Source organism: Rhinolophus sinicus, linkage group LG02 (genome assembly GCF_036562045.2).
Source record: "Rhinolophus sinicus isolate RSC01 linkage group LG02, ASM3656204v1, whole genome shotgun sequence".
Lineage (NCBI taxonomy): Eukaryota > Metazoa > Chordata > Mammalia > Chiroptera > Rhinolophidae > Rhinolophus > Rhinolophus sinicus.
In genome coordinates this window covers 197,943,307-197,964,503 of record NC_133752.1, presented here as the reverse complement: position 1 = coordinate 197,964,503, position 21,197 = coordinate 197,943,307, and the positions used below count along the sequence as shown (strand labels likewise).

The 21,197-nt window shown below is 57.5% G+C and overlaps 1 protein-coding gene across 2 annotated transcripts in view; it reads left to right on the top strand.

The window, feature by feature from the left end:
* The window catches only part of CELSR1 (cadherin EGF LAG seven-pass G-type receptor 1), a 133,018-nt gene extending 112,566 nt beyond the window's left edge, over window positions 1-20,452 (top strand). Inside the window, exons 23-35 of one of the 2 annotated variants that reach the window (XM_074326582.1) lie at window positions 1,639-1,765; window positions 3,514-3,714; window positions 8,544-8,718; window positions 12,409-12,521; window positions 12,924-13,003; window positions 14,001-14,127; window positions 14,868-14,993; window positions 15,414-15,508; window positions 15,707-15,810; window positions 16,089-16,238; window positions 16,634-16,864; window positions 17,235-17,496; window positions 18,324-20,452. In XM_074326582.1, coding sequence (XP_074182683.1) covers window positions 1,639-1,765; window positions 3,514-3,714; window positions 8,544-8,718; window positions 12,409-12,521; window positions 12,924-13,003; window positions 14,001-14,127; window positions 14,868-14,993; window positions 15,414-15,508; window positions 15,707-15,810; window positions 16,089-16,238; window positions 16,634-16,864; window positions 17,235-17,496; window positions 18,324-18,348 — 1,816 coding nt within the window. In that variant the 3' untranslated portion in view covers window positions 18,349-20,452. The remainder of the gene's footprint in view (window positions 1-1,638; window positions 1,766-3,513; window positions 3,715-8,543; window positions 8,719-12,408; window positions 12,522-12,923; window positions 13,004-14,000; window positions 14,128-14,867; window positions 14,994-15,413; window positions 15,509-15,706; window positions 15,811-16,088; window positions 16,239-16,633; window positions 16,865-17,234; window positions 17,497-18,323) is intronic. The other variant, XM_074326581.1, reaches the window with a different exon arrangement.
* Window positions 20,453-21,197: the final 745 nt, after the last annotated feature.

Sequence of the window (21,197 nt, the reverse complement as noted above, 5' to 3'; positions counted from 1 at the left end):
CTGAGGCCAGGATGTGCTCGCAGGTCCTCAGCTCTCCATGCAGAGTGTCCTGTGCGGCATCCTTCTCATGTGTTGTTCCCCTTCCATCCTCTCGGGCAAGAGGCTCGTCCTGGGGTGTCCGAATCCCCTCCACGCACAGTTACACATGCACGTACACACATGCACACAGACATGTACCTGGAAACGCACACGTGTACACACATCTGGTTACAGACACCTGCACATGGGCATACATGCCTAGAAACACGCACACACACGTGTACACCAGCTGACAGGGCCCATCACCTGCAGACGCCATGCCACAGCAGCCGACACGCACCCACTGCACAACCAGACAGGGCTTGTTCTGGGCACACACGGGGCTTAGAGGCTGCGCCCAGGGCCCTTCTGCCAACAGTGGGAAATCCCAGATATGTGGAGGGTCCCCATACCAGGTGGGGTACCTGACCTCACCTGGCCCGCCCGAGAGAACACAGCATCTGCTGGGCTGGTTTTACCTCTCAGAGGCCGTGCCCACCTCAGCAGAGTGCTTTTGGCCCATCCTTGGCCCCCACCCCCATGCTTGGAGCTAGGACAGAATTTTGTGCATCTGGGAGTTCGTTCCTGTGTAACACAAACATTCCCCAAATCCTGGTCCCACTAGAGTGAGTGGGTGTCTGCGAGTGGGTCTCTGCTGGGTGCTGGTGCCTAGGGTGGGTGGGCAAGCAGATGCCAGGCCTGTACAGGCTCACACTGGGGAGCAGGCTTGGCTTGGGAAAGACCGTGCGTCACTCTTTCCCTCCTCCTGTGTTTCCCAAATTCTAGTTAATGAGCAAGCAGCATAGCGTCTGAACTGTAATAGACGCTGGGCTTACAAAAGAGAGAGTTCAGGACCCCTTTCACAATGAGGGAAGTGTGAAGGCTGCTTGGCCTGCATGAGGCCCGGCTGTCTCTCATGGTCACTTGATTGAACCCCGGCAATTAGCTGTGGCTCTAATTCTTCTCTCTGCTTTATGCTGCACCTGTCATCCCCGGATCTTGAAAGTTCTTGGCAGACACGCATTAGCCGTCACATCCCACTTTACAGATGAGTAAACTGAGCATCAGAGCAGTGACCAGACTTTCCCAGAGCCAGGGAGGGCAGGGCTCCCTCTGAGGCTGACACACCCGTAGCAGCCTGTCATTTGGGGCTCCCCGTCAGTGAAACAGGAGTCATGATTGGGCCCTGCTTCCCGGCAGTGGCCATAAAACATTGAGCAACCTAAAGATGAAAGTGTAAAACGAACGTGAGGTATTATTTCTTAAATCACCTAGACTCAAAAGAAGACTGAAGTACAAAGCGGCTGTTTTAACAACGGACTAATGTTTCCAACAAAAGGGGCATGTGGTGGACCCAAGACATCCCGTTTAAGTTTTACTGCTGATGACACATAGAATGTAAACTTCACAGGGTGCTCATTAGCGGCCCTCGCCAGCCGCGAAAGGGAAGGGAGAGTGTTCACACGGCCCCAGGTGGAGCAGGACTGTGGTCCTCAGAGCGGATGACACTGGTGCTTGTGTTGGGCACAGTGAGGATGCTGCACGGACCCCAGCGAGGGCAGGAGGGCCTTGGAGACCCCGGCCGTGGAGGGAACCATCTCACCCCCCTTTTCTCTGCAGCACCAGTGGGGCTGGAGGTTGGTCGGCCAAGGGCTGTGAGCTGCTGTCCAGGAACCGGACCCACGTGACCTGCCAGTGCAGCCACACCACCAGCTTTGCTGTGCTCATGGATGTCTCCCGGCGCGAGGTGGGCACAGCCCCCCAGGGGCCACCCTGCCCCGCTGGCAAGTGTGTCCAGGGGATTAATCCCTGGGCATTTCGCCTCGCCCCAAACCTGCCCCCTCAGCAAGCTGTCTTTCCTTCCAAGTCCTTTGACCAAACCTGGTCCATTCTAGGAGAGTTGGCCAGATCTGTTATCATTTCCATAACAAAACCCTCTTAAAAGGGTTTCAAAGAGGCCAGGTTGTAAATCAAAAACCGGGATGGCAGACCCTAGCCTCAGACTGAAAAATGCCCGGAATAGACACCACACTTCAAAGCAGGGTTCTCAGCGGTCTGTTAGATGATGCTGCTTCTACCCCACTTTAAATTTTAAGGAAGAAAAGAGTCGGCTGGCAGGAACAAAGGGAGTATCTCCCTTCAGCGCCAGCCACGCATGCTGGCTCCAAAACACAAAGGAAGCTCAGTCAGGAGCCCCCAAGCAGCAGGGTGGCTAATGTTTAACCTCGGGCATTTTCCGAGGCCTGGGAATGCAGCCGGCCTCTGTGGGGCGCTGGGGCCTGAGCAGGGCGGCGTGCCGAGGTCAGCCTGGGCTGGGACCCCGAGTCTAGGATCCAGAACATGGGGCTGGGTGACCTCGCAGTGGCCTCCTTTTCAGGCCTGGGTTTTGTCCCAAGAGGCCAGGCCAGCATCCTTCCCAAGGGCTCCCTGGTGTGCCCATCCACATTTCTGTCACATTCTTGGAAGGCTGAGTCAGCCATGAGCTGCTGCTGCTGCTGCTGAGGGGTGTCAGGGTGATAAGGGGAGAGAGAGGTTCTCTGGGAGGTTGCAGGCGCCCTCAGGCCTTCGCCTGACAGCTGCACTTTCCAGCAGGTCCCAGCCTGGAGAAAGTTAATACATTGTGGTCTTTGTCCACGTGGGATTTGGGGGTCCTCTCGTGGCCAGGAAGCTGGAATTCAGGTAGAAGAAATGAAAACAGAGTAGGAACCAAGGCTCCCAGGCCCCCACCCCCCACCCTGGGGTGCCTCAAGGCCAGGTATCTGAATAGCTCCCAGCTGTGGGGAAGTCCCAGGACTGTAGCCCCCAGGGGACACCGAGTTAGCTGCGAAGGAGAAATGCCTGAGCACTCAGGCCTGCCCAGCCCAGCCCAGCCCAGCCCTGGCCCCCACAGTGTTCTGCTGGGCACCCCTGTTCAGAACGCTAGGTGAGTTCAAAACGGTGTTTTCCAGAAGTTACCAAAGAACTGGAGTGTCTTGGTTCCCAAATGCCAAAACCCCACAGGTTACCGGGTCCTGGACAAGTGTCATATTGTACAAAGCACAGGAGCCAACGGCCGTCCCCGGCGGCAGTGGCCCATCTGCCTTAGTGTAAACTGAGCCTGTTTGGAAGGTCGGTCTCAGGTGGGGTTTAGGTGACCAGCTCAGCGTCTTCTGGACAGCAGCGTTGCTGCGTGAGGTTTCTTCTTTTCTTTTTATTGTGACAAGATGCACCTAACATAAAATTCACCCTCTTAGCCTCGTTTAGGTGCACAGGTGACGGGCATTAACTACGTACACGTTTTGTGCACCCATCACCACCATCCATCTCCAGAACTCTTTTATCACCTCAGCTATTCGTTGGGGTTTCGCTCTTGGTGTTTTCCAATCTGAGAACCACGTGGTGGTTACGTTGGTTCCTGCCTGTGGTAACCAATACGTTAACGTGACTTTATTGTGCGAAAGCTCCATCTGAGCCACGGCCCTTACGTTCTCTTGTCTTTAACCAACCCGCCCACAGCACGGAGAGGTCCTGCCCCTGAAGATTGTCACCTACGCTGCGGTGTCCTTGTCGCTGGCCGCCCTGCTGGTGGCCTTCGTCCTCCTGGCGCTGGTGCGGACGCTGCGCTCCAACCTGCACAGCATCCACAGGAACCTCATTGGGGCCCTCTTCTCTTCCCAGCTGGTCTTCGTGATCGGGGTCACCCAGACGGGAAACCCGGTGAGGCCCCCCCTCCAGCCCCGCCCCACCCCACGTGTGTGGCCCTGCCTTGATCTGAGGCTGGAGCAGGCCTCACCTTTGTATACCACGGTGCTGTCCGGTGGGTGCCGCGGGCCGGCTCTGGCATGTTGGGAGTCCCAGGCCAGTCAGGTGGGCTGTTGCTTTGTGCCCAGTGAGGTCCTCCGGTGGCGTCCGTGAGAGCCAGGGCAGAAAGGGCTGGGGGCTCCAGTCACATCAGCTCTTACTTTCCCGATTAGACACTAGTGATTTCATCAGAAAGTACAGTCATTTGTCAAAGCGCAGAACCTGCGAGCTGTGACTTGACCTTTAGCGGCCTGAAGACACCTGACACACACACACTGTGAACTGGCTTCCCTGTGTGGCAGCCTGTCCCAGCCCTGCACGCTGCAGTCTCAGGAGTCACGGCTGTGTTTCCGGTGAAAGCCCAGGTGTCTCCCCAGGGAGGCAGAGAGAAGTCTAGAACAGGCCCAGAACTCGGTGTGGTGGTGTTGGGGTGTCGATGGGGTTGAAGGAGAGAAGGGAGGCTGCGGAGAGTAAATGGGGAGAGGAAGAGACGAGAGAGAGGAGATGGTGAGCTTCCGTGTAATCTGGTTCAACACACGGGTCTTTCTTGAGCCACGCCAGGTCGTGTAGGTACCCAGGCTGTCACCTGGCCTCCTGGGGCATCACAGCGTGTTGTATACATTCATGGCGGTCACTGGATGATTAGGTTATGTAAGTGAAATGGTGGACCCCACAGAAACACCCAAACCAATCGACGGACACATTTTGAGAAATAATTGGAGAGTTCAGCGGGATAACTGGCTGCTATTGGAGAGAGATGGATAAAATCAGTCACAGAGTATATTTTCAATGTAATTTACGTAGGCGTGGATAGAAATGACTTCACTAGAGAGGCTGCCTGTTAAGGAAGTTTGGCCACAGGAAGGAGGAAAAGATGTCAGCTGCAGCTGGAGCGGGAGCTGGGTCTGGGGGAGCTTCTGTAGGACTTGACAGATCTGAGTCCGTGTGACGTCAAGGGGCAGGCGGGAGGGATGGGCTGGTGGCCAGAGTGACCCTGGGGAGTGGGGCAGGGACCAACTTTGGGGGAGAAGCTGGCAGCCCAGTTGCAAAGATGGGGGGAAAGAGAAAAGGACAGGGAAGAAGGGAGTTTTGTGGCTTTGGCAGTCCCCGGCTGGTTTTCCATTTTTCAAAGAGGACTTTGAAACTGCAAGGGTCCCAGCATGCTGATGGGGGCTCAGGAGGCGGTCCAGGCTCAGGTTCTGGGCCTGAGTTTACGGACGTGATGCGGCTCATTGAAACTTGAGCAGGGCCCTGGGGTGGTAGCAATTCCTTCTTATAGGTGAGGGAGCCGAGACCAGCCAGGTTGAGTGACCTGCCCAAGGGCACACAGTTCACTGTTTGTGTGTGTTAGTTCGTGTCCATCACTAATGATGACCCTGATAGCCCTAGAGAGATGTCAGGCCAGCTGACCAGCCCACATGCATGTGCAGTGGCTCCAGGAAGGTCAGAGGTTGCTCTCACCTCAACCTGAGCTCGGCCAAGGTGAGCAATGGGCCATCACTCTCAGAATGCCACTGTGCCACGTGCTAGTGGCATAGCTGTTGTTTCCTCATGTACTGAGGGCCTACTGATGGTCACTGTACGTTACCTGTCAAAGACGCAGATCCAAGAAGCCCTCTCACCTCTGCCCCCAGAGTCCACATTCCAGGCACAGACCGAAATGTCAGGCACCAAAATGACGCCATGGTGGCAGGTGGGGGAGCTGTGCCGCGTCAGGGAAGAGCTGAGCAGGACCGTCCCTTTGCCATCCAATGGGAGGGGTCCCGGATAAGTCGGGAAAGGTCGGGCATCTGGTCTCCCAGAGCCTGAGGGGTTGCACCAAGCAGCGCCATCTTCCTTTTGCAAGCAGCTTCGTGCTGCTGAGAGCCATGACCCGGCCTGCATTTTAGGAAGATGACCTTGGCAATGGGAGGATGGGTGAGGAGACGGGAGGTCAGAGAAGCAGCCTGCGTGTCTTCATGAGTCCGGTGGTGAGGCTGGAACCCAGGCCAGGACAGTGGGCGTGGGAAGAAGGTGGGAGTCAGTGCCATCTGGGCATGGAGGGAGGAGCTGGGTCTCCAGAAGGGGACGAGTAGGTGGGGACGCCACTCAATGAGATGGAAACTCAGTGGACACTCCCCTGTGGGGCGGGGCCAAGCATGGGAAGGCATCCCCCCTGTGAAGAGGACATGTGTCTGTGGGAATGGACAGGCCCAGGAGAGGAGGGGATACACGGGCGAGGATGAATTTTCTAGCTAGCTGGTCAGGGCCACTCGCGTGCTTGCACTGCCCTTCCTCACTTATGGTCAGCAGGGGGACCCCTCAAGACCCTTGTCAGGCAGCCAGACCCCGTCAGGAGGGAGGGTGGGCAGTCCCACCTAGACAGTAGTTAGAGGCAGGCTGTTTATTGCAGGCAGACAACTCGAGGGGGCCACACCGACGACCTCGGTGGCTTCCCAGCCTCAGCACCGGGAGTGGCAGGCCTGGCACAGAGGACAGATGCGCAAGCTGGGTGGGGCGAGGTGGCCTCCCCAGTGCGGGGCTGCTGCTGCCCCCAGCTCTCTGCCGCAGCCAGGCGACCAGGTGCACCTCCACCTGTGCGAGCCCTTATCGGCGCATCGGAGGGGAGGCTCCCGGTGGGAAGTTGCATGACTCACTTCCAAACCCTTCAAGTGTGCCTTTGAGTGGTCTCATGGGGGGTGGGGGTGGAGTGGGGGCGAGCCGCTCCTTGTAACTGAATAGCACGTGTGAGACGTGGAGAGGCCTTCCTCTCAGTTACTCACGGCTCCTGGAGGGAGAGCCTCGCTGCCAGCCACGCACTGGTGAACACGAAGAACAGAAGGAATGCTCGGTGTGCAGGGTTCTGGGGGCTTGGCACCGCGCCTGGTTTTTATGGCTTTTCTGTAAACTCACCATCCCATCTCAGGGCGAGGTTTTTCATCTCCGAGATTACTGGCAGTCTGAAATGATTTATTCTGCATTAGTGTTTTGTCTTTGTTCTGTTTCTGGGAAGGTAGTGTTTTCAGTGCCGAAGTCTGTGCATGTATGGCCCCGTTAAGTTTTAAAATGTTGTCTCTCTAACACTTCTTTGTTGTTGTTTTTTTTAAAAAAAAGAAGTGGTTTTTATGGATTTGCTTTTCTCATTGTTTCAGGCAACAAGGTACCAACCTCCTCCCCGCTCTTCGTTTTCCTAAGCCAGCAAACAGTGCTTTGCACAGGGGGGAGCAGCGGGTGTTTCGTGTGGGGTTTGCCCAGCCTCGGGCTCGCCCTTCCCCACCAGACTCTGCTCACTGCTAAGTACAGACTGACCGTGGCCAGCGTCGGAGGCAAAGAGCATGTCTCTAGTCATAACCTACATTCTGGTTTTCTTCTGCTTGGCTCCTGTTTTGTACTGTATTTAACAAATCATATTTTACAGTGGTTTTGATTCTGGAGAGAACATGGCCCCTTGAGGTAGACAGGCCAGCAGGTGGCACTTGTGTTCCCAGCGAGCCAGTGCTCTGTTGAGCTCCCCGTGGGGTATAATGACCTGGCACCTAGGCAGAGTGGTCTCCATTGTGAGTCAAGGTGGTGGCCCTCTGTCTCCTCCCACTCTCCTGTGTCTGTTGGGGTCGGGGTGTCTCCTTGGCACAGACCTGAGACCCTGGGAGCTTGGACAGAATGTGCCAGGGATGGATGGGTCCCAGCTCTGCAGAGTGGCCAGGAGGCAGGGCCTAGCTGTGTGCTATGGCTGGGGGCGTCCTCTCTCCTCTCCTGCCCTGCCAGTCCAGCTTCCTAGGACCTGGCAGGGAGCCTGCCCGCATCTCCCAGGGGCCGGCCTTGGCCCTGGCCGAGGCAGCCCTGCCTGAAAGGAGCCAGTGAGGCTGCTCGCGGCCGAGGCACAGAGCTCTGTGTTCTGTCCTCGAGCACCTCGGACTGCATGTCACTCAGGGCCTCTGAGGCGGGACTCCCCTGACCCCACAGGGTCCCTGCACCTCCTGCCACTGCCTCCCTCCCATTGTCACCCCATCTTTGGTGTCCAGGGATGCAGGCTGGCTCACCAAGGCCCTCAGAGCCCAGGAGGCTGTCCGTCAGCTGCCCTGGAAGTTGACTGTCTCCTTGACACCCGGCCACTGGCCAGACACAGGTGCCTGGCACAGGACAGACAGAACAAACACTCCCATCTCCGCCCTTTCTTTGGTAGAGATAGAAGGCCCTGTGGAGTCGGCTGGGGCACGATAAACTTGCTGTCATGTGCCGCCAAGGTCACAGAGCACAAAGCTCCTGCCCCCTCCGGCCCTACCCGCTGGACTGTGGAGACCTGCTCCAGGGTCAGGGCTGGTGGCCAAGGTCAAGGTCTGGGGCCTGCAGTCTGAGCAGGCCACCTCCGTGATTTTTTTTTTTTTTTAAACTTTAAATGCCAGCATCTCAGAATTTGGAACCATAACAAGAAAACACAGATTTTCATCTTCTCCTGAAAACGCTAGAGCCTCTGCCTACCTCTTGTCCCCAGGCCATGCTGGCTCATGGCACTGATCCGGGCTAGGGAGGGGTCCCTGGGGCCCCCCAGGTGCTTCAACCCCCATCCTCTGTTGCACACGGGGAGTCTGAGACACTGTGACTCTGGCACTCAGCCACTCTTGGGTGAGTCAGATACAAAACCAATTAACCTAGTTTCCTTGTTGAGAGCCCCAGACCCTCACATTTGCCAAGTGGCCCGTTTGGTCGCTCGCTCCCCACCCCGTGCGCAGGCCGTCAGGCGCTGAGCGGCTGCTCCTCTCCCGCAGTTTCTGTGCACGGTGACGGCTATCGTCCTGCACTACGCCTACATGAGCACCTTTGCCTGGACCTTTGTGGAGAGCCTGCACGTCTACCGCATGCTGACCGAGGTGCGGAATATCGACGCAGGGCCCATGCGGTTCTACTACGTCATGGGCTGGGGCATCCCGGCCATTGTCACAGGTGAGATGCAGGGAGCAGCCCCGCCAGGGCGCCTGGGGCGGAATCCATCACCCCTGGGGGCTCCCACGTGACGTTGCTGACGCAGGAACCTGTGTCAGACAAGCCAGCACCCCAGGAAACAGGAAGCAGAGCTGTCTGCCTCCTCTTCCTTCTGTACCCAGCAGAGGAGGCTCTGGCCCTGCGCACTCGTCTGCACACACGAGTGAGATCATCCAATACCCACTGTGGGGACGCACCTCCTATGGGTGTGAGCTCCCTGAAAGCGGGGCCCAGGTCTGTGCAGGGTTCTGTCTGTGGCACCTAATAGACAAAAAGTCTATGTCTGCCCACTGCGTGAATGGATGGATGGGTGGATGGACAGATGATAGATGGATGGGTGGATGGATGGATGATGGATGGATGGATGGATGACGGATGCATGAGTGATGGGTGGATGGGTGGGTGGGTGAGTGAGTGAGTGACTGACAGGACAGCTGTGCTTCCTCAGCACACTTCTCACTAAGCACCAGAAAGTCAGAGTTTGCTTCCTGTTGAGAAAGGTCGACACTTCTATTCACAAAGGAAGAACTGAATCCCCTCTCCTCGTTAGGCCCTGGGTTCCAGGAATCCAGACACGAGTTCTGAGGCTCGAGGCAACGGGAGAAGGTGCGGTTGCTGCCCTAGGGTTCTGCCCGGCAGCCGTGTCCATCCTGATTTCCATGGCAACATCACCGACTGGTCTCTGAGCCTGCTCTGCTCCCACCCAGACAGTCTGGGCACCGGGCTATTCTGATGCCTCTCCTCCCCCTGTCCTCTGGGGGACCGTGAGAGACTGTGACTTCCATACAGAGTTGCTGAGGTGGGAGCAGGCTGGGCCCTGGGGGGCAGCCACCTCTTCCACCCAAAGACTAAACATGGCGGGCACATCATCCCGCCTGTTTCTGCGTGGTTGTGGGAGACTCGTGAGGAAGGCGGCTGAGTCAGGTGGTCCCTGAGCCCCAAAGACCTGGGAGAATAAGAACTGAGGGGCAAGGAGGGAGCAGCCGGTTTTGGAGGCCCCCCCAATTACTGAAGCCCCTGAAAACAAGGCTTTGGTCATGCATGGGCACTCGGGGCCTCTTCTCTCGTTTCATTTTCAAACTACCTGCTTGCACCTCTACTGTTACTTGGGGTTGTTTTTTAATGAGTAAGTTAAGCTCAGAAACCAAAATGTCGAATTTTATTTACATCAAATTCTATGAAGAAAAATGAAGTAAGGTCAGAATTATTTGCTAAGTTTACAAAGGGGCCATTTACATTTTGCTCTCTGGTTTTCTGTACCCCAAATAAACTCAGATCTAATTCCTGGTCTATACTGTCCCCATGTGGGGCCGGCTGCCCCCAGCTCCGGGGCCTCAGGTGATGGGAAGGGAGTTAGCTCTGCCACAGGTGACATCAGTCCCCGATGGGTGACCCCAGCGCCCACCTCAAGGAGGGGACATGGTTGCTGGCACCTTCTGAAGTTTAAGCATAGCTGTTCAGTTTGGTAGGACGGCCGTGACAAAGCACGACAAACTGGGGGGCCTTAAAATAAACCAAGTTTATTCTCTCAGTCTGGAGGCCAGCATCTGAAATCAGGGTGTGGGCAGGAGGCTGGGGGAGAATCGGCCCAGGTCCCTCTCTGCTGCCTGGTGGCTGCTGGTACCCGTGGCACTCCTTGGTTCTCTGCTGTCATCACATGGCCTTGTCCCTGTGTCTGTGTCTCAAACCTCCCTCTCCTTTTTCTTTTAAGGACACTAGTCACTGGATTTAGGGGTCCACCCTGTTCCAGGATGGTCTCATCTTGTGACCCTTAAATCAATCTGCAAAGACCCTGTTTCCAAATAAGGTCACCATCACAGGTTCTGGGGCTCAGGAGGTGGACGGATCTTCCCAGGGGACATGGCTCCAATAGGGGATGGGAAGAGGGAGTGAGAACGCCCCACAGCATGAAGTCAGTGAGGGTCTGCAGCAAGGAGCCCCGGGTGGGGGGTGGGGGTGCCTCAAACTGTCCCTTAGCCACAGCCTGCGCTGAGCCTCTAGGTTAGCACACTCGGGCTTGTTACAGTAGCACCCAGGACCTCGAAGAAAGCGGCCCCCTCGTCAGGGCGCCCATGGGGGCCAGACCTGACCAAGGCTGGGAATCCCATATGGTCATTTCAGGTGCGTCATCTTCGTTTCACAGATGAAGTGAAATGACTCCCTTGTTCATGTCACAAAGGCTTATGGCTCCAAAGTGGTTATGAGTGACATGGGAGGACCCTCACCCTCCCACAGCTGCTGTCTGCTGGGACCGAGGGCCCTGACCAGGTCAGGTAGCAAGTAGCAGGGCCAAAGGTCATCAAAGAAGGGACCGGAAGGAAACAGCCCCGAGGCCGGAGGCCCCTTCCATCTGAGGACTTCACCCAGAGAAGCTGAAGACCTCTTTCTAGAACGCGTTCTCGCGATAAACCCCTAATCTGGGCATAGATACTGCCTCTCTGTCTAGTCACACGTGAAATGCTATTGCCTCGGAGATGGCTTTGGGATCTAAATTCAGACACTGTAGGTTTCTCACTTCTTTGAAAAACAATTTTTTTTTTAACACGTCTTTTGCAAAAAAACTTAAAATGATTCCCAGGGATCTTCGGGCCAAGATGGAGGTGCTGGCCAACTGCAGCTGGGTTTGCCTGTGCAGACTCCTGTCGCCTCTCCCTGCAGGATCTTCTGATGGCAGCTGGCCGGGCATGGGTGGCCCTCCGCCTCTCCCTCCTGCCTGCCCACGCCATCTGTGTGGGGGTGAGGGGCGAGTATCACACACGTCCTGTCTGTACTCCACCCTGTGTGGTCACCTTGGGTGTCCCCTCCAGACAGGGCTGGATGGAGCACAGCGTCTCCTCCCAGGCCCGTGAGGGGTGGCTTCCATGTCTGCCAGACCCCAGAGCAGAAGGAAGGGCAGGCTGTCAGAGATTGTGGGTGCCATTCCCAGCCTGAGCCTCCCAGAATCCAGGGGGAAGTGGCAGGAGGTGGGGGAGGGTAGCCACAGGGAGGAAGGAGCAGGTCACACATACTCCTTTCTCCTAAACAAGGTGTGTGTTGAGCCCAAAGTTCACCTTGAGGGTTCTGCAAGGACAGGACCCTCCTCTAGCTTGTCGCGTGGTGGTTGGAAACAGTGGCTGTGGTTTAGATACTACAAGGAACTCCTCATTTGCCTAGCACTTTGGAGTGGTGTGCCGTTTCTGGGGTGTATGTGGGGGCTCTGTGTGTGTGTGTGTGTGTGTGCGCGCAGCACGGGTGTGCTCTCAGGCCCTTCTCCCTTGCACCTGAGGTCTGTCCCAGGAGTCCTGGCTTTCCTGTCGTGCTGTCATAGCTGTTTGTGCCTGGTCCCATCGCTGCCATCCCTCTCCGTCTCTGGTGTCTCTTAGCAGCCCCGGCCCGGGTGGGCTCCTTGTAGCTGCCTGGACCTGTGTGGGCATGGTGGGCCTGTGCTTTAGCCCTGTGACGGGCTTTTCTCTAAGGGAACCTAGACCTTTGTCACATCCCAGCTGTTCATCTTGGGCTCCTGGCCCTTCCCTCTGAGGGCAATGCTGGGGCCCAGGGGTCCTGCCTGGGTGGCACTGCTTACACCCTGCTGTGGCCACACTCGCCCAAGCCGGCCCCAGGGAGGGTCCCCTCTTGCGGTGTGGCCCTCACTCACCCCTCTGTGTTGTCCAGGACTCGCGGTGGGCCTGGACCCCCAGGGTTACGGAAACCCCGACTTCTGCTGGCTGTCGCTTCGAGACACCCTGATCTGGAGCTTTGCTGGGCCCATCGGAACGGTGATAATTGTGAGTACGGGGTGTGGGGGTCTCAGAACCCAAGATTCTCGGGAATGTGGGAACTAGAGTGCCCTCGGAGCATCGGCGGGCGGGGCTGTTCGGGGCCGGCTGGGTCACCAGCTCCTCTGAGTGGCCAGCAGGGCAGGGAGGGCATCACCCCCATGATGTGGCCTCACCCTCAGACCCATGGATTCTGGGTCTCAGTCCCCGTCCACTGTGAGACCGCTCAGCGTCCAGCCGCCAGGAAGGTCCTGTGCAGGCAGGATGGTGCGTGGGGCCCGAGGCCTTCTCATCCCAGCCTCACCTCCCTGAGACGGGGTGAAAATGTTCCACAGTGTTTGGCATTTGAAGGTCTGTTGTGATGATACAGATGAGCTGGCCACCTGACTGTGTTTGCATTGTTTTTTCTAGGTCAATACAGTTATTTTTGTTCTGTCTGCAAAAGTTTCCTGCCAAAGAAAGCACCATTATTATGAAAGAAAAGGGATCGTGTAAGTTGGTGCTAACGCTGACGGGTGGGTGGGACTCGATGTACAGACCCCGAGTGTCTGGTTTACACGCCGGGCAGAGCCCCTGGAAGCTGCAGGTTGGGCCCCTTGGCCACTCCTCAACTCAGGTGTGGCAGTGTTGTCAGACGGCTGGCTGGGCCACTCCAGAGCACCATGACAGCTGTCTAGAGGGGGTCGACAGGCCGCAGTGGGAGAGAGGCAGCCACATCAGGACGCTGTCAGGGCTATGGATCCAAGTAGCATGGGACACTGTGGAAGGGAAGGAGGGGGTGGGACCGCAGGGAGGACCCGGGCAGGGCAGAATGGCAGGACGTTTGGGTCCAGGCAGTGTGTAGGGTGGAGGAGACACAGTGTTTGGTGGTAGATTCACTGAGGGGCCAAAGGGCTTTAGCAATGTTATCCAGGCGCCATCCCCCTTACCTGGGATGGGCATGGCTGTGGTAATAGATGCAGCCGTGAGGAGGCCAGGGTGACAGGTGGGGGGAGGTGCTGAGGTGATGGTGATGCTGGGGCCACAGGAATGTCCACAGCACAGAGGGAGCCTGCAGTGTCAGAGGCAATCCACAGAAAGCCTCAGGGGCAGTCAGGGCAGCGGGAGAACTCGGCACGGAGTCCAGGAGCTGAGGAAGGGTCCAGGGAGAGGAGGACAGGACATCCATTGGGCAGGTGACCGGGCTGGGAGGTGGGTGAAGGCGTGAGGCACAAGGACGGGCCACGGGGCAGCAGAGGGGCAGGCCTGTCCAGTCTGGGGAAGAGAGCTTACAAAGGTTCGGGGAAGGAAAGGGAGGTGAGTGGAGTGGGCAGGACAGATGACAGAGGCACCAGTGGGAGGGTGGATGCACAGGTGGGTGGGAGGAGGCCTGGAATCACGCCCCTTCCCCTCCTTCTGCCCCCTCCCCTCTGGCCCCTCCCCCTGCTCTCCCTCCCCCCTCCCGCCCACACCCCCCTTGCTGCCCCACCCCCACTGGCCCCGCTGCAGCTCCCTGCTGAGGACGGCCTTCCTCCTGCTGCTGCTCATCAGCGCCACCTGGCTGCTCGGGCTGCTGGCGGTGAACAGCGACGTGCTGGCCTTCCACTACCTCTTTGCCATCTTCAGCTGCTTACAGGTGGGCAGCCGTGGGATTCACCTGGCCGGGCCTCTGCTTGGACCAGCCCTGGTGACGTCATGGGTCACTTGTGCTGTTTCCTGTCTGACATGGTTCTACCCCGGCTGGCCAGGAGGGTGCCTGGGGAGTTCCTCGTCCCAGCATTCAGGCTATGTCTGCACTCTGGGGACAAATGGGGCCGCCCATGGCTGGGGTTCCAGTCCCGCCACAGTGTGTTAGGGGTTACAGTGAGGCCTCACCACACACAGTCCCGCCACCAAAAAGAAACCTGTTGTCCCAAACACAGCTTTGCCAAGAGCCTTCCAGGGGCCCCATTCCTTGGACCCCTGTATTGTCAAACACCATCCTTTGCTCAGCCAGTGCAGGGGTTCACACCCCCTCCACAGGCCAGCATAAGTCCCACTCATGTCCCCAGAAAGGAAGGAGTGTTGGCCATTTACAGTTCAAACTAAGGGTTTCCCAGGAAGTTGACTAATGACATGATGTGGGGAACCCCAGATGGCCTGAGGGCTGTGGCAAGCATAGGGTCCTTCTGGCCCCTGAATGCTGGCTGCCCTGCCCAGGCTCCCCCTGTGGGGGCGGCCAAGTGTGGGCCCTGGTGGGCATCTCTGCGGTCACGGCACCCTCAGCCCTGCGCATGGGCGGGCTGCACTCCTCATGGCCCCAGGCCGGGGGGTGGGTGTGTAGTGTGGTGGTGACCGTGCCGTGGCTTCTTTCCTGACCCTCCGCCCTCTGTCCAGGGCCTCTTCGTCCTCCTGTTCCACTGCGTGCTCAACAGGGACGTCCGGAAGCACCTGAAGGGGGTCCTTGCCGGGAAGAAGCCATATCCGGATGACTCGGCCACCACGAGGGCCACCCTGCTGACGGTAGGAGGCGCCCAGGGACGCCCATCGGGCCTGGGCTGCACTGCTCACAGGGGTCCGTGTGGGTGTGTGCACCAAGCAGTAGACCCAGCTCTGTGGATTGGTGTCCCCATGAAGGGGGCATCACAGAGCCGTCCATGGAGTGGGGCATCTAGCCTGACTAGACGGGGTCTGGCAGTCACAGCCCTCAGAAGCACGGGGCCAGGCAGGCAAGGACCTCTGACCAGAAGCAGTGGCCGTGGGAGTGCGGCCGTGCTCTGGCCACTGCGGGGCCAGGCAGTGGGTGCCTCTAGGCCTCTCCGAGGCTCCTGTGCTCTGTGCCCAGCAGGGGCTCTGTCAGCGTGGCAGCATGGGCGCTTGCTCTGGGCACAGAGCCACCCTGGTGGCCTCTGCTCGGCCGATGACCAGCCTCCCTTCCCCCAGCGCTCCCTCAACTGCAACACCACCTACAGCGAGGAGCCCAACATGCTGCGCACGGCCCTGGGAGAGTCCACCGCCTCGCTGGACAGCACTGCCAGGTCCGGCCCCAGCGGGTGCCCTTGCTGTCCTCCCGGGCGGGGGTGGCCCAGCTCTCCGAGCAAATGCAGGCTTCGTCACCTCCGCCCACTCCTGCTGCGAGAGCCCGACCCGGGGCTGCCGGGTGTCCCTCGTGCGCTCGGTGAGTCATGGGTCCCCCTGGGTCATGGTGCTGAGCCCACCCTCCCCACCTTCTCTAGGGACGAAGGGGGCCAGAAGCTCAGCGTGTCCTCTGGGCCAGCGCGGGGTGGCCACGGGGAGCCAGATTCATCCTTCATCCCCAGGAGCACCAAGAAACCCCACGGTACGTGTCCCCCTGAGGGTGGTCTCCCGTCAGCCTGCACGTCTCCCTCCCAGGGGGCTGGGGGTGAGATTTCATTGGCTCTTGTCTGTCCCATGTCCCTCTCGGTCACTGGAGAACATACATACAGCCTTGAGGAGGTGTCCACAGCTGTGTCACAATCGGAGGGTCAGCCAGGATCCGACTGCCCCCAAATGCCTGGAACCCAGGTGGCTCTGCTCTGCCCTTGGCAGGAAGTCCGCTCCACGGGCCTGAGCCTCTGTCCGTCCTGTCCACCACAGGGCACGATTCAGACTCCGACAGCGAGCTGTCCCTGGATGAGCAAAGCAGCTCTTACGCCTCCTCACATTCGTCGGACAGTGAGGACGACGGTGTGGAGGCCACGGACAAATGGGACCCGAGCCGGGGCCCTGTCCACAGCACCCCCAAAGGTGAGGGAGCAGCACAGCAGGCCAGGACGCAGAGCTGAGCAGCACCAAGGACGGAGCTGGTGGGAGGTGCTGGCAGGCAGGAGGGCCCCTCCTTACAATATTCGGAATACAGGCAAAGAGTTGCGTCACTGCAAGCTCACAAAGTTGACCCCACCTGCTGCAGGGGGAGCCAGCGGGAGGTTCCTAGATATTGGCGTGCAGTGTGGGAGACCCATTGTCAGGTCCTTCCCTCAGCCTCAGTTTCCCCACCTGGAGGGTGTGGGAGTGGTGGGTCAGGACACTCAGGACGCACACTTCCCGTGGAGGGACAATCCACAACCTTTTAGGGGGGCGTAGCTCCAAGCGGTTGGAGGTGGGGGCCTCCCTGCTTGTTGAGGTTCACCCTTGTGCGTCAGATGCTGTGGCCAACCACGTCCCTGCCGGCTGGCCCGGAGAGAGCCTGGCAGGCAGCGACAGTGAGGAGCTGGGCGAGAAGCCGTGCCTGAAAGTGGAGACCAAGGTCAGCGTGGAGCTGCACCTGGGCCAGCAGGGCAACCACTGCAGCGAGCACCTTCTGGACGGGGATATCGGGGTCCAGTCCAGGCCTGGGGGTGCGCCCCCCACTCAGCCCCCGGAGCAGAGAAAAGGTGCTTCTGGGTCGTGCGGGCCCCACTGCCCCGAAGTCTCTGGTCCTGAGTCAGGGGGACGGAGGGATGGAGTCCGGGAGCGGGGTGCCATGGTGGCGGAGGGGCTGCTGGGTAAGGAGGGGCCTGCTTGGCAGGGGGCGAGGCGGGGCCTGCTCTCGGAGTTGGGGGTGGGGCAGAGATGTCCATGGGGGATGGGGTGCGGGGACGGGGCTGGTGTCCGGGCGGAAAGAGGTGACTGTCGCCACCGGCTCTGAGACCCAAGGAGGGAGACCAGCGGCGGAGGGCTTCTTGGATCTGCGGGGACAGTCCCTCCCCGAGTCCGCTGCAGCCAGCAGGTCAGCCTGTCACCTTCTCTGTCACCCACACGCAGGCATCTTGAAAAACAAAGTCACCTACCCGCCGCCACTGACGGAGAAGACCCTCAAGTCCCGGCTCCGGGAGAAGCTGGCCGAGTGTGAGCAGAGCCCCGCGTCATCACGTTCGTCCTCCCTGGGCTCCAGCGACGGGGTCCGCGGCCCCGATGGCGTCATCACCGTCAAGAACCTGCACCGGGAGCCGGGGCGCGAGCACCTCAATGGGGTGGCCATGAACGTGCACGCCGGGAGCGCCCAGGCTCACGGCTCGGACTCCGAGTGAGTAGCGGAGGGGTGGACTCCAACCAGCTTTCCCTTTGTCCCCATCCAGAGGCAGTGGTTGGGGCCTCAGCACCGAGGGGCGCCCGGGCAGGTGCCGGGAGCTGCGGTGGGTTACAGGCCTCTGGGGGAGGGGCTTCAGTTCCGGCCAGAGAGGGGTCCTGTCCTGGGAGATCCCAACACTCAGGCCCTGTGGTGGCTACATTAGCCGCAGCCCTGAGGTCTGGTCCAGCCTTGAATTTCTAGGACTTGAGACCATGCTGGACTAAGCATTTTGTAAGTGTCATCTCCTTGCCCCAGTGTCATCACTACCCCGCTTTGTGGCTGAGGACACTGAGTCTCAGCTCAGGGGGTGCCCAGCTAGAGGTGAGAGCTAGGATCCTGGCTCAAACCGGCCTGCTGGCCTGCCCCCTGCCTCTTCCTGCACACTCCCAAGGGAGGAGCAAAGAGTGGGAGCCAGGGCTTCTAGAATGGCCTTCCTAGAACAGAAAGAATGAGTCTGGTTGCCAACTTTGCTAGTCCAGCTCCCGTGCCAGGTCCACTACCTAGAGGACGCTCAGACGGGCCCGGTGGCCGGTGGCCTGGTTGTCAGGGGCAGGCTCAACCTGCCCTCTCTCCTGCCTGCTTCCCAGGGCGCTGTGTCCGCACAAGCTTGCTCTCCCCAGAGCCCCCGGGGCGGCCCCTGTCCCTTGAGTGACGGGTTCTGCCCCCTGAGTGGGGTGGAATCCTTTCATGACCTAGGACCTGGCCCAGCGGCTGGCTTCAGGGGCAGCAGGGGCTGTCCCTGCTGACCCTCCGCCTGCCTCATGGCTTCTTCCCACGCACAGAGGCAGTAACGAAACTTCAATTTGAACCATCAGGAAACTGTGAGCCAAGCCCGTCACCTCCACCCAGGCCTCTGTGCTGTGTGGTTGCACCCTTGGACCTTGGAGCCCGAGGGGCCACTGCCGTTACAGTGAAGTATGCTCTGGTGGTCCCTGCAGTGGCAGCCCCATGACTGGTCCTGGGCTGCCCCCTGGGGTTCTGGGCCCATCCAGAGCCGTGACAAGTGCCAAAGGCCACAGGCACGAGGAGGCGTGGACTCCTGGGCCGGCACAGCTCAATGCTCAGACTGCAGACAGAGCCGAAACCGTGCACTGGCCTGGCCAGCAGAGCGCCCGGCACACGAGCTGGCAGAGCCGAGCTGGCTTTTGAGAGGAACCGCCAGGCCGGGCTTGCCAGGGTTTGGGGATGCCAGGCAAAGACCAAAGACCAAGGTCCAGCTGCCCAGGCAGCGTCTCCCTGCAGTACAAGCCCCTGGCCAGTAGCCTCAACAGCCCTTTGCAAAGCACCCCTTGTCTTAAAGCAAATGACTTCCCTTTGTGGAAAAGGTGTAGATACTTTTATATATTTGTATGGAACTGTGAGAAGGTCAAAACCTGTGTATATTTTGTCCTTGTACTGACTCAGTTGATCCCGGGAGGTCTGTGGAAGGGCCTCGCACTGTTTTTTATATAAGGAAGAGTGCACAGTTGTCCTTGAACCCGGCTTGCGTTGATGCAACTGGTGTCCCAGCAAATCAACGGCGGGAAGTGCACTGGGAGAGAGGGTGAAACTAAGCTGCTGGAGGCCTGGCTGCTTCCAGCCGCTGAGCAAGGAGCCGGGCATTACACACAGCTGCCTGAATTCACAACATGTCTGTGTTTGAGATGTTTGCCCTCGGCTCCCATCTGCCTCGACGGCTGTGGATCCAAGACGGGGCAATCTGGATCTGGGTAGGACTCCAGGAGCCCTGCCGAGGTCAGTGTAGAATGCGGGTGCCACACGCCTGTGGTCTTCACACTGGTCGTTCCCTGGCCGCACCCCCCTCGCTGCCACCCCTCTTGTGCCTCGCTCTCGGCCCTATAGCACCTCCCGGGCCCCCTTCCCAGTTGGCCTGGTCCTGCAGGTGGGGAATTCCGCTGTCCCCTCTGCTCCTGGTCTCCGTGGCATTTTAAAGTGTTCACACGTCCCGATTCAGACCGAGGTATGAGGTCTTCCAGGATGTCACATTCCTTCCTGCCAATTTTCTAGCTCTTTAGACTCCGACGGTCTCCAGGCAGGCTAGGGTCCCACCCCCAGAGTTTGACCAATTACTTCATTTCGCTTCAAATAGCCAATTGTGCAAATGGACAAAGCCACAGCCACCCTTTCAATGGTTACCAAGCTGTTTTTTGGAAACTCATACCAAGGACCGGCTGTGACTGTCCCATTGTGGGCAGTTGGCACAGTGTGGCCCTAGGGGCTGTGGAATGGGGCCCAGAATTATTCAGATTCGTTTTATTTCAGTGTTTTCTTTGTTCTTCAAATCAAATCAGATGCCCAAATAAATGGATCAGCACAGCTGCTTCCAAATATAAGAAACCATAAAATATGAAAATCAAGTAAAGTGAAAAGATTCGCATTCTGTGTCATTCTGATGAAAATGTGACCATTGTTAACGACTGCGTGAGAGGCAGCGAATATCTGAAACTGGTCTAAGACCATAGCGTAATTCAGAAAGGAAATGAGATCCCAAAGTCCGCAGGCCTGAATGAATTATATATGTGCCTTAACAGGTGAGTGGCCTTTGAAGATACAAAATGATCATACCTGCAGATGTTTCCCATTGATGAGACATTTACTAAGTAAAAAAAGGCTTTATTATTTTTGAGTCTCTGAACACTCCATGTTATTGCTTACTCTCCTGCAACTGGGTTTTGCCCCTTGAGATGTAGTTTTAAATTTGATCAGAACTGTTGTTACCAAAAAACAATTGTCAGTTTTGTTAAGACAGGAAAAATGTAAACCTATTTTTGTGACTTAAGACTTTATGACAGAGATTAGACACTGGAGGTTTTTTTAAAAAACAAATGTATATTTATTAATGTTCAGAACACTGGAATTGCAACACAAGTGAGAAAAGAGTCTACAATAAATTAAGATTTTTGAATTTGTACTTGTGCTGTGGTGGTTTCCCTCCCACCCCCGTTTCCCTCCTCCCTCCTCTTTCTCAGGCAGCTGTGGAAGGGACCGTGTACAGGATGCTGATGACAAGCCTCTGGGACAGGAACAGGCCACAGCTTTCTGTTCATTCTCTTTCAGGGGTTTCCTGAGATCTAGAAATTTATGTCTTTCACCCAATTGGGGAAATTTTTAGCCAGTATTTCATCAATTTTTTTCTTTTCCTGCACCAGTCTCTCCTGTCCTTCTGGACTCTGGTGACACAAATGTTAGACCTTTGATATTGTCCCACAGGTCTCTGAGGCTCTGCTCCTCTGTTTTCATTCTCTTTTCTCTCTGTTCTTCAGATTCGATCATTTCTAGTGATCAATCAACAAGTTCTCTGATTCTTTCCTGTCATCTCCGTTCTCTCGAGTCCATCCAGTGAATTTTCTTTCAAATATTGCCCCTTTAAGTTCTAAAATTTCCATTTGGTTCCTTTTATAATCCTCATTTCTCTGCTGAGGACGTCCAGTTTTCCATGCATTTCTAGAGTGTTTACCTCTACTTCGGGAGCATAGTTACAACAGCTGCTTTAGCACATCTGGGTTGTCCTGGAGCTGAGGTCTGTTGTCTTTTCTCTTGGCATTTTCCTGGCTCTTTGTACGCTGATTAATTTCAAAGTGAATCTTTGCTTGACATTTTGAATGTCCTGAGACGGGGGCCTGTTAAATCCTCTGGCAGAGGTTTTTATGTTTCAG